The 13,272-nt window shown below is 36.9% G+C and overlaps 1 protein-coding gene across 1 annotated transcript in view; it reads left to right on the top strand.

Moving 5' to 3' along the window:
* NINL (ninein like) overlaps nt 1–13,272 on the top strand; it is a 176,728-nt gene that overhangs the window by 42,774 nt on the left and 120,682 nt on the right. The window contains exon 2 of the mRNA XM_044663444.1: nt 12,202–12,395. Within this exon, the coding sequence (XP_044519379.1) occupies nt 12,213–12,395 (183 nt within the window). The 5' untranslated portion in view covers nt 12,202–12,212. The remainder of the gene's footprint in view (nt 1–12,201; nt 12,396–13,272) is intronic.

The following is a 13,272-nucleotide window of genomic DNA, read 5'->3' as shown; positions in this document are numbered from 1 at the left end:
AGCAGAAGCCATGGCATATGATTTTCTATTTGTTACAGTGCGTAGTTCAGAGAATATTAGATTTATTTGATTGAATGGGTTTATTTAAAGAATTTGTACTGCTGCCTTTTCCTTGTATGCTACAAGTGACTTTCCCTTAAACTCAGCCTTTTGTTGAACCCTTCTTCATAATACAAAAGAACATGTAAAGAAAACCAAAAGTTTCTAGCAAACTTATCTGAGGAGATTTAGCCTATTCCATATCCCCAATCCTCTAGTTTTCAACTGCCGTGCTGAGAGCAGGGACACATGTGTAATTATTACTGAATTTAAATGAATTACATTCGAAAGATTGTTATGTAGAACAGAGATTAGACATTTTGTGCTTGTGCTCAAAGAGCAATGGCTGCAGGTTTCAGAGGCAAATTTAGGCCCGGCATAAAGAAAAGCTTCCTCACAATTTTTGTTGTTTTTTTTTTCCCATCATTTTCCAGTCGTGCCTGACTCTTTGTGGCCTTATTTGGGTTCCTTCTCCAGCTCGTTTTACAGATGAGGAAATTGAGGCAAACAGGGCTAAGTGACTTGCCAAGGTCACATAGGTGGTGTCTAAGGCCAGATTTGAATTTAGGAAGATGAGTCTTCCTGATTCAGACCCAGCACTCTTATCCACTATACCACTTGTACCTTCCTCACAATTAGAGCTATCCAAAAGTGTGATGGGCTGCCTCAAGAGGTAATAGGTTCCCATTTCACAAGAGGTCTTCAAGTTAAGGATGGATGGACATCTTTTAGGGATGATGGAGGAAGAGATTCTCTGTCAGGTATAATTTTTACTCCATGACTTTGGAGTTCTCTGCAAACTTGGTTATTCTGGCAATACCTTTCGTTCTTATAGGAATTTATTTAGTCATTTTTTCTTTTCTTTTACTTTTAAATTTTATTTTCTCTCTCCTCCCTCTTCCCTTACCCTTTTACTGGTGATTATTTTAAGCCTGGGTGGTGGAGGGTAGGTTGGAAATTCAGAAAGTGGGTAGTAGGAAAAAGGTTTGTGTTTTTAAAAATTGTCCTGCTTTGTGTGTGTGTCTGTGTGTGTGCATATACATGTGATCTGAGAACCTTCCTTCCTAGGGGAACAAAGATAAAGCAGTATCTTTGAGTCTTAGAAGAAAAAGAAGACAAGGCCAATTGGAGAGAAGACAATGAATGAGGGTTTCTGATTTGCCAGTCTCTTTCTCAGTTACTGAGAGGAAAGCTGCTGTTTAACTGAGCCTAGTTGTCCTGTATTGTCTCTTGACTTTTGTCAATGACCCTTGCTACACACTAGGTACATGTAAACCAGAGAAGCAGATAAGCAAATTGTTGGATTGGTTGCTGAATACCCTGGGTGTGTGTTGTGTGCTGAATAATTGGGGCTATTAATAGCTGTGTTGTGGGTTATTGTATTGATTTTAGGACAATCCCAAGAATAAGATTCCCATTTCACATATATCCCTTTTGCTGTTTTTCTTGAGACCTTTCTCCTGAGGTAGTACAAAACCTGGAGAATTCACCAATTTGGGATAATCCCAATTAGGTCTGGATTAGATTTTCTAAGGTAGAGCTAGATTGGAGTGGGTCTCAGAGACTTGGATCTGATCTCTCAGGTCCAGTCCTGGCACCTATTAGAGACTTAAAACCAACCCCAAATTTGCATCCTTGAGTTCATTTTTTTCTTGGTTCTTTATCTGTCCCCCCACCCCCATATATTTCTAAGTAATTTTAAAATGTTGCTTTCACTTCAACATGTTAATAGTTCCATTCATGGCAATTGAAATAAATCTTAATCTTTGAAAATGTAATAACAGCAAATGTTTGATTCCTTTTAGTGCTCTGTAGTCTCACAAAGGAACTGACTGGTTCCTTTCTTTCTAGATCTTTTCTTACATGATGATGAGCAAGACATTTTATTTTATTATTATTTTATCTTATTTTCTCCCAGAAATCTTTATTTAATTAATTAATTTAGAGTGTTGTTTTTTTTCATGGTTACAAGATTCATGTTCTTTCCCTCCCTTCCCCGAAATCTCCTCCCATAGCCAACATGCAATTCCACTGGGTTTTACATGTGTCATTGAACAAGATGTATTTCCATATTATCAATATTTGCACTAGGGTGATTGTTTAGAGTCGGTATCTCCAGTCATGTCCGCATCAACCCATGTGTTCAAGCAGTTGTTTTTCTTCTGTGTTTCTACTCCTACAGTTCTTCCTCTGAATGTGGATAGCGTTCTTTCTCATAAGTCCCTCAGAATTGTCCTGGATCCTTGCATTGCTACTAGTAGAGAAGTCCATTACATTTGATTTTACCACAGTGTATAGGTCTCTGTGTATAAGGTTCTCCTGGTTCTGCTCCTTTCACTCCGCATCAATTCCTGCAGGTCATTCCAGGTCACATACAATTCCTCCAGTTCATTATTCCTTTGAGCACAAAATATTCCATCACCAGCAGATACCACAATTTGTTCAGCCATTCCCCAGTTGAAGGGCATCCCCTCATTTTCCAAATCTTTGCCACCACAAAGAGTGCATCTTTTTCCTTATTATCTTTTTGGGATATAAATTGGATCAAAGGGCAGGCAGTCTTTTAGCTCCCTTTAAGCATATGAACAAGATATTTTAGTGGAAAGGGCTAAGAGAGTCAAGTTACTCAGGTTCTCATTTTGGGATTGCCAGGATTCCCAGCTGGGGGACTTTGGGCAAGTCACTTCTCACTCTGCCTTAATTTATATTCATTTATAAAATTAGGGGGCTGAAGTTTTTGGTTTTTTTTTAGCTCTCCAATTTTATGGCTACTTAATCAATGGTATACAATTCAAAGCACCTATTGTTCAGCAATCCTCACCCCAGGGAGTTCTACCAAAGATGGGAACCACTGTTCTGAAAGGGCTGAAGAAATCAGATAAAAGACTGAATGACAATACAATTTACCAGTGCTCTAGGAAAAAGAAAACAATCCCTGGGACATTTACTAAGGACCTAGTATGCTGTAGGTACTAAGACCAAATGCATAACCTAATAATAGCTTGTTAGTGGCATTTTTGTATAGTATACAAAGGGCAGACAACTGTTTTGAGTTCTCATTCCAGTGCTATGCAGTTAGACTAGGACAGTCTCAAAATGCAGTATTTAAGAAGTGATATAAACAAAAGTTTTCTAATTCAGGGCTTCTTCCGTAGACTAACTAACTAGATATACTTTTGGGAAACACAAAATGATGCCCGTTTGTGTTCAGATGCTAGCATTTTTATTTCTAAACTATCCTCAAGGACTTGGCAGCCAGCTAAAGTAAGAGAGGGTCCTGGAGGACCAGGGGTTAAGAAGAGGAATGCTATCCACCTTCAGAGAAAGAACTGTTGTAGTTAGATGGATGTGGATCAAAGCATACTGTCTTTCCCATCAGTGTACTTTGGTTTTATTTTGGGGTTTTGGTTATGTATGAGTGTGCTTTTACAACAACAACCAATATGGAATTGTTTTGCATGATAATAAAAAAGAAAAGAAAAGAAAATTTCAATCCCTCATAGGAAACAAAGCTTAAAGGGAAAGAAGTGATAAAGAAGCTATTGATTGCAACAGATTTGTGAGCTCAGTCAAATACAGTGATGGCAGGGCCTACTTGCTACAAAAAGACATGTTGATTTTTGTATAAAAACTTAAGGACTATATTTGTGAGTCAATGAATAGCAAGTTATTTTAGTTTCTTTTCTATGGAAAGCATAAAGTATTCCCAAAAAAGGATTTAAATGTAGATATTTTTGTATCCATGCTCTCTGTTTCCAAGTTTAACAGTAGTCTGATCGTGACACTGAATAAATGTGTCTTTTTTAAAAAGAGAGAGAGAAGTGGTGGAGTTCCTCATTGGAAGTTTTCTAACAAAATTTGGAGGACCAGTTCTCAGGTTTGTTGTAGAGAGAATTCTTGATTAGATCTGGCCTGACATCCCTTCCAACTCTAATATGCTCTCATCCTATTAAGATTTTCTTTGGGAAGACCTGGAGAAGAGTGTGACAGGAGAGAGTTCATTTATTTGGTATAAAAGAAAAATTAAAAACTTATTCTTTATGAAGAATTCATGGAGTTGGAAGGGAGCTCAATGGCCAACTAGTCCAGCCAATACTTGCCGTAGAATGGCCACTGCCTTGATAAGCGGTTGTCCAGACTTGGATTGAAGTGTAGACCTTTAATGGAGTAACTTGATACCACCCATCTGCACTCTTGGATAGGTGAAATTGCTAGTTATTCTTTATGTCAAATCTAAATTCACCTTTTTGCTTATTTCCGCCCATTGATCAAACAGAACACATGCAAACCCTCCTCTCCATGACAGCTTTTCAGCTAGAAAATTATTCTGTGCTCTCCCCACCCCTTGGTCTTCTCTTTTCCAAGCTAAATGTTTCCATTTCCTTAATCCATGCCCCTTTGCCAAAATAAGCTTGTGAGAGCACATCTGATCATGTCACTTATGTCATTCCTCTGTTTAAGAAGCTTCAGGGTTTCCTGTTGCCACTTTGATAAAATAGACTCTTTTGTATGACATTTAAAACACTGCACAATCCGACTTCTGCCTATTAGCTTTTTTCACATTAGTTCCCCAAACACACTTTCTGGTCTAAGCGAACTGACCATCTTATCCTTTGTCTTACATGACATCCATCTTCTACCTCTGTGCCTTTGCCCAAGTTGTTTCCCATGCCTGTAGTGATTTCCTTTCTTACCTCTGTTTCTTGGAATTCCTGTCTCCTTTCAGCACAGAAACTACTATATACACCGATTCTCCTAGTCCCCCAGTTGTAAGTGAACAATCTCCAATTACTTTGCATTACTTTGTATCTCCATCACCACCTTTTTCAAGGTAAAGACTTTCATTCTCCTTCCCCCACTAACCTCCTCATTCTATTAAGTGCAGTCATTTAATGTTTTTTGCATTGCTTATTGCCTTCTGTTGATTTTGAATGTCAGGACTGGAAAGAATCCTTAGAGACTGTTTGGTTTCAACGGCCTCATTTAATGGATACTCAGAGAAGGAAAGTAACTTACTCGCAGTCACACAATTAATTACTAGAAGAGTTGAGACTGGAGCACAGGCTTCTAACATGTAGTTTAGTTTATTTTCTACTATATTGCGCCCCCAACACACAATGGATTTATAATATTTAGTACTCATATAGATAGAGATGTGTTATATAATTGTTATTGTATTCTTAATTATGTGTAATAGATTGTTAACACATTCTGTCATCATACTATTTTACATGTATATAATATTATAAATATACAATATTATGTGTATACAAATATGATATGGCACCCCATATGTATACATTCTATATAATTATAAATGTTATTTTGTATATGTCATTGCTTTATAATCTAGAATTATGTGATTATTTCTATAAATTGTTATATATTTGTACATATCTACATGCATATACATCTACACATACAGACATGTAGACATACGTTAAACTCTATGTCAGGAACTTACGGTTTGGCCCCAGATCTGCTAGTAATTAATTGTGTGCTCATGAGCAAGCTATTTCCCTTCTCTGGGTATCCATAAAATGAAGGCATTGCTACCAGAGAGTCTCTTAGGATCCTCTTCCAGTCCTGAGATTTCAGAATCACTATATGTGTGTATTTACACACATCTACATATGCTGTATGTGTGTATAGCCCTGTTCAGATTACATTGAAAGTATTGTGTTCGGTTCCTGAAACAACATTAATAAGCTGGAGAATATGCAGAGAAGGGCGAGCAGACTAAAGTCCATGCTATGTGAAGATCAGTTGAAGGAACTTGGTATGTTCAGCGTGAAGAAGAGAAGACTTACAGGGGCACTCTTAAGGTTTTTTCAAGTATCTGAAAGCCTCTCATGTAGAATAGAGATTAGATGAGATCTAATTGGTCCCAGAGGACAGCAAGAGGAGCAGTGGGCACAAATTGCAAACAGACAAATTTAGATTTGATATAGAGAAAACTTTCTAATAAATAGAGCTATCTGAAAACAAAATGAGCTGCTTCAGTGAGTGGATAAGTTCTCCTTTAGGAGAAGTTTTTAGGTAGAATGGATGACCACTTGTCAGATGTGTTACGATGATGACTTTTTTGGGGTATAGTGTGGATTAATTGACTTCTAAGGTCACTTCCCACTTCTGAAATTCTGTACTTCTTTAAACAGACACATTATACCCCTGAATGATAGGGTCCAGTTTAATAGATAACTCCAGTTTCTCTTTTCCATTCTGTCTTCCTTTTTTTCTAGGGCAGCTAAACTATTTCTTTCAGCTCCTCTAATCTATAAGGAAACAAGGCAATTTCAGCATGGTTGTCTCTCCATAATCTCCAGCATTCCGACTGAAACTCTTCTTATGAGAAAGGATCCTTTTCCTGTCCAACAATATCCAAGAGAGCTATTCTAGTGTTCTTGGTTCGAAGGCTAAGAAATGTTTCTTCTTCTTACTTTATAACCTGGGGGGAACATCCTGGAACTATTCTTTCCTGAAACAGTTCTGATGAACTTGTAATAATTAAAAATAATAGACTGAGAGTAAAAGGAGAAGTAATATTTTAATTAGTGCCATGGTGGTAAAATAAAGAAATGGCCACACGCCTGCTAAAATCTATTTTAAATCCCCTGCCATTAGTCATTACACTCTCTCACCTCTCCTACATACCAAAAAGAGTCTCAAGCCCAACCTCCCAATTTAAGCTACGTTTTACCTTGGTACGCGTCATCACATCAAAATCGGAAACCCATTGAATCATGGAAAATGTAGTTTCCAAGTCCCCTAAATGTCCACAGGAAGTTTGTCATATATCTAGATATTTTAAGGCTCAATTGAGCCCCAAATACCTCTCAATGGAAGCCCCCAAAATTCCAAATAACACAAACTCCATTTTAGGTTTCTTGTCTTACCTTTGAGGGTATTGGAGGACTGTTTGAATTCTGTAATCAGAAATGAGATCATAAGACTTAGAGCTGGAGGGGACCATCAGAGCCTAGTTCCCACCCCCATATTACACATGGGGACATTGAGGCCTGAAAAAGGTAAGCAACATGCCCAATGTCACAAAAAGGAAGTAGCAATAGGATTTGTACCTTGGTTTTCTGATTCTAGAACCAATACTGATTCCATTCTACCATGCTATTGTTTTCTTCAGTGTATACTCTTCCCCTTCCCAGCACCATTTTTATCTTTTACGATTCTCCTCATCCCTTTTCTTCAGCCATTGGGTGTTTCACTTGTTTGTCCCACTATTCCATCCACATTAATTAAAATTAATATTTGCAAGTATCCTAATTCACTTTATTAACATATGCAAGATAACACTGGCTTATATGTCCCTTACTGTTTTGAGGAGGGAGAACTTAAGCAAATGTCAACTAGAAAGTGTGCCATTTTGTTTTCTTTTACAGGTATTCAGTATTTTTAGGTTATTATTTTTGATTTCTACTTTCTTGATGCTATCGAATGTTTGTCAGTGAAGGTCTGATGGTCAGGGTTTATCTTTGTATCTGCTGAAGTGTATTGCAATGCATGGCACATAAAAGGCAATTAAATGCTTTGTTTGCTTGATGGATTATGAGAGAAGCACATGTTGTTGGCCTCATGGATGTTTGTCCTAGTTAATTTCTATGCTCTGTTTTTTTTTTAAATTTATTTATATCTTTTGTTTTTACATCACTTACAAGTCCTGAATGCCTGCAAAGAAGGAAAGGAGGTACATTCTCAGTTATCTTCTTTGGAGTCATGCTTGGCCATTATAATTTCTTAGCATTTAATTTAGATTGTTTCATTGTTGTTTCTTTTATGTATGGACACAGTCTGGAATATTTTTGTCTGGATTTCTTCTTTGCTCCAATCATTTCCTTGTACTATACTTAAGCACATGTGTGTAGTATTCTATGTAGTTTCATGCATTATGTTCCTGATTTTATTTCCCTTTACATTGCTTCATTGATGCCTTTCGATTTCATTCATTCACTACAACTTATTTAACCATTCTCCAACTGATGGGCATTTATTTTGTTAAAAAAAAATTTTTTTTTTAAGCTATAGAAACACTGCTTCACATATGTTGTTGTATATGAACTTTTTTCCCCATTAGCTTTCTTGGGGACCTGCCTAGCAGCAGTATCTCTTGGACATTTTAGTAATTTTGGATAATTTAGTAATTGTTCAAAATTGTCTCCATTAACATCATGTTAATGTTATGCCCTGGCTTGTAATAATTGAACAGATTTTTTCTTACTCAGGATACTTCAACCCCATGTAGGAGTTTTGTTTTCAATAATGATTCTTTCTTACCTCCATATAGTCTCAGATATTTTCAACTCCATCTGTGTATCTTGGAAGTGTTATTTAGTTGTTTTCAATTGTGTCCAACTCTTTTTGACCCTATTTTGGGATTTTTTTTAGCAAAAAATACTAGTGTTTGACATTTCCTTCTCCAGGTCATTTTACAGATGAGGAATTGAGGCAAATGGGATTAAATGACACAGCTAGTTAAGTGTCTGAGGCCAGATTTGAACTTGGTAATTTGAATCTTTCTGACTCTAGGTCTCCACATTCTAGCTACTGGGTCACCTAGCTGCCTTTTCTGGAAGTAAGACTATGCTAGGATCATTTTTAAGCTGGAAAGATTATCGCATGTTATATGCATATCAGCAAGTTTTATATTGAGAAGTCAGATAAGAATGCCAAGCTTATTGAGTCACTGCAATATCACACTCAAAATACTAAAATATCACAACTGAAATTCTGACTCAGAATTGGAATTTTTTAAAAAACAGAAAATGACTGGCAACACTTTGTAAAAAAAAGTTTTTAGTGTTCTTTTTCTAAGCAGTAGCAGACCTTACTATTACAGTAGAACAAAGGGCAGGAACTGTTTTTACCAGACAAAAATGAAACTGTTCCTGCCCTCCAGGAGCTTACCTTCACCTGAAATGATGACATACATTTGTGGTTATTTTTATTACAGAATTAGATAATACATATAATACAGCGATTATAATGAAGAAAAGACCCAGATAAAATGTTCTAGAAAAGCTTGAGGAGGAAGAAAATATTCTAAGCTTCAAGGGAATCAGAAAAATTTAAACAGAAGAGGTAGCATCTGAGCTGAGTAGGAAGGTAGAAACGAAGGCATGTGTATATCTATCTATATGTGTGTGTATATGTATGAGGGTGCATATATATGTGTATGCATATATATGTATCTTTATGCATACATGTATATTGTAAAAATAAAAGGCGAGAACTTTGAAAATAGATGGGGAAAACTATGCAAATAAAGGTTCAAAACTGTTCAGATACTTTTGATAGATGTAATCAAAAGTATCTTCACTGATAAATTGAAATGAAGCTCATGAATGGACTTCTCTTTAGGGCCAGGCACAAGGATGCTAAATAGACTCTTGTTATAAAAAAATAAACTATTTATTGAAATATATAAGGATAAAAACGATTTGTAACTCTAAGGAATTCTAACACCACCCAAATAAGATTCCCTGGTTTCACAAGGGACTGCTTCTCCTGTGTTCACAGGCTACACTAATCCTTCTTGATCTGACTAACCCAAATTTTTGCTATTCTAAATAAAACTACCACTATTATCCTTATAAGTTTTAACTACTCCTCTAACTTATAAACATAACAAAGGCTACCTGGTTGAGTCTGAATAAGAATCAAGTTAGGACTCTGAGCCTTAGCAAACTCGGAGTCCAAACCAAAGACCAGGGTTTTCTTTGGTCTTCTCAGAGTTTAATCAGTCTATAAAAACCGTAATAGATAGTAAATAGTGTTTTCCAAGTTGGAAAAAGGAAACACTAAGCTCCTTCAAGTCTTTCCCTCAGACTGTAAGAGAGGAAAAGATGTTACCTCCTCCAGGCCTGAGAGAGTCCCTGTGTGTGACTGCCAACTGCCAGAGACCAACTGGCACTGCCACACCCAGAGAGAGAGTGACTGTCACAGAAAAAAAGGTTACAACCGTCAACATTTGAAATTGACACACTGTCTCAGCTCTGCTTCAATCTCCAATTCTTTCTCAAGCCAGCTTCTCTACTTCTTATCTCTAAACCAGTGATGGGCAAACTATGGCCCACGGGCCAGATGTGGCTCCCTGAAATGTTCTTTCCAGCTGCGCTACATTATTCCTAATCTATTGAATACAATGAGTAGGATACAATACAATGAAACTCTGAAAGAGTTGCCTTAGAAATAGATTGACAGATGAGCATTTCCTTTCCTTTGGCCCCCGTTTTTAAAAAGTTTGCCCATCATTGCTCTAAACTAATATAACAACACCTAATTTCTAATATCATCTTTATAATGTGTGTGCGTGTGTGCGTGTGTGTACATACACAAACATAGAAGTCAATTCAGATTATAAAACACTTATTAAAAACTTGCCAGGATCAGCTAAGTGGCTCAGTGAATAGAGAGCCAGATCTGAAGACCAGAGATCCTGGGTTCGAATTTGATCTCAGACACTTACTAGTTGTGTGACCCTGAGCAAGTCACTTAACCCCCATTGCCTAACCCTTACTACGTAGCCTTGTAACTAATTCTTAATATTAATTCCAAGACAGATGGTATGGTTTGGTTTTGTTTTTTTAAAGAACCTGCTATTTTCCCTGGTAATTTGCTAAGGACTGGAGATACAAATATAAGCGAAAAGAAAGGTGGTCCTTGTCCTGAAGAAGCTTACATTCTAATGGAGGAAAACAACATATAAAAAGAAGCTAAAAAGTGGATGGAGTATAGGAATATCATGATATAAAAAAATAAAAGTTCAGAGAGTCGAATGGAATCCAGAGAGGGATGAAAGAGTGAAAATGACAGGCTTCATGCTTTCCTTACAATGGAGGTTTCAGGAGGAATTGATGAGTTGGGGGAATCATGGAGTAATCTTCTATACAGGAGGACATGGATTTTCTAGGATGAGAAGGAGGAGTGACAGCCACAATATATATGTAAAACATGCTGGTGGAAGACAGCCCTTGTGAATGTAAGAAAAGATGGTAGATGAGCTTAGTGAGGAGCTAGCAGGCCAAGTTGATTGAAACACAGAGTACTTGAAGAGAAGAAATGAGAAATAAGGCTGGAAAGGTAGGTTGGAACCAGATTGTAGAGGACCTTAAATGCCAGGCTAAGGAATTTTATTTTATCCTAAAGGCATTAGGGACCTAATGAATGCTTTTGCAGGTGAGTTATAGGGTCAATCCCATGCTTCCGGAAGATTATTTTAGAGCTATGTGGAGGATGAATTGTAGAGGGGAGAGGTTGGAGGTTGGGAGACCAGTTAAGAAACTCTTTCAATACTCCAGATGAAAGGGGCTAAGGGCATAGATTATTAATGTGGCCATATGAGCAGAAAGATGGGAACAAAATAGAAAGATGCCTTGAAAGTAGTATTGTTAGGAACTGGTAATTGATTGGATGTGATAGATGAGGGAGAGACAGTAGTTAAGTGTGACTGAGATTGGAAACTAAATACTTGATAAAATAGTAATACTATCAATAAAAATTAGGAAGTTTGGAGAGTAGGGTAATTATTAGAGAAAATGATCATTTCAGGTTTGGATATATTGAGTATTTGGTTCTAGTGGAATAGGCAGGTAAATTTTATGTAAATTTTCCAAATGAGAAAGACAGAAAAGAGAGAGGGAGAGAGAGAGAGAGAGATAGAGAGAGAGAATGAATGATTCTCATTGATTTTTTTTTTTGATGCACTTCAGTCTTTTGAATGATGATCTGATAAACATTATCAGCCTTACTGTTTTACAATAGAAAAATGGGTATGATATAGCAAAAGAGCACTGGCTTTGGAGTCAAGGGATCAGAGTTTGAATTCTAACTCTGCTTCTAACTCTGGGACTCTGGTTTAAATCACTTTACCTCTCTGGACCTCAGTTTCCTCATTTGTAAAATAAGGGAGTTGGATTAAATGACATCTTAAATTCCCTTCCAACTTTAAATCATGTGTTCCTATGAATAGTATCACTTCCAATTTCTAGGGCCACAAAAACATTCTTCCCATCTTTTTTCCCATCTAAGGAGACTTTCTCTATATAACTTTATCACTATATATCTATATCACTGCCTGATAGCGAGGGAGAAGGTGTAACAATTTATTTAAATATGCTGCTTTCATTTTCTTTTCATTGACACATCTAGTGTGCTATGGGATGGATGAAGAAGAAGAGAACAAATATGTATCCCAGCTCAAGGAAGTCTATAGCAGTTGTGATACCACTGGCACAGGATATCTGGACAAAGAGGAGCTGACAGAGCTGTGTCAAAAGCTTCATCTGGAAAGACAGCTTCCTGTTCTTTTGCAGACACTACTTGGGAATGACCACTTTGCCAAGGTTTGTATTTAATATAACATTATTATTTTTAAAAATTATTTGCTGAATAATGATGATGGATGGTGGTAGAGTAGGTCTTATGTGAAAAGGATCACACAAACTTAATCATAGCCTACATTTATGTAGCACTTTATGGTTTACAAATGATTTTACATTTGGAATCTCCTTTTGGTCCTCAGAGTTTGTGAAGTGGGTCTTGCAAATATTATTCACCTTATTTTCAAGCTGAGGAAATGAATTCAGGGATGTAAATTTACTTGCCCAAGGATATACAGTAAATGGCAGTATTGGAGCTCACACTCAGTTTCTCTGGTTCTACAACCATTGCATCTTCACTGCTTTATTCAAAGCTCAGAATGGAAAACGAAACTGATAGAGACACACAGACAGGAAATCAACTCAAGAGAATACAACATTATCTTGGTCAGTTGGTGAACATTTATTAAGTACCAGACACTGTGCTAAGTACTGTGATTACAAAGAAAGGCAAAATCTCAAGGAGCTCAGAGTCTTAGGGGTATTTGTGGAGCAATGTGGAAGCAGGAGAAGCTGCAGAGATGCTGCAGAGATTTTGAGAAGGATAAGGAGTGAGAAAAGGCCATTAGATTTGAAATGAGATCACTGATAACTTTGGAGAGCCAGTAAAGAGAATAGTACCATATAAACCCAAAGAGGAAATGGTATCCAAAAGACAAGGGTAATTAACAGTTCTCTCTAGATAGTTTAATATATGTAGCACTAAATCCATAAATTAATATAGGTAAAGATGTGACTTTGTACTGTATTGGTGTGACCCATCCATAAACAATTTTATTTCTAGATGTTTAAGTCTTTCGTTATTTCTTAGTCCTTTTCTTCCTTAGCAGACCAGAGAGTA

Source organism: Gracilinanus agilis, chromosome 2 (genome assembly GCF_016433145.1).
Source record: "Gracilinanus agilis isolate LMUSP501 chromosome 2, AgileGrace, whole genome shotgun sequence".
Taxonomy (NCBI): domain Eukaryota; kingdom Metazoa; phylum Chordata; class Mammalia; order Didelphimorphia; family Didelphidae; genus Gracilinanus; species Gracilinanus agilis.
The sequence above is the reverse complement of the archived record's forward strand: the minus strand, read 5'-3'. Positions and strand labels throughout refer to the sequence as shown.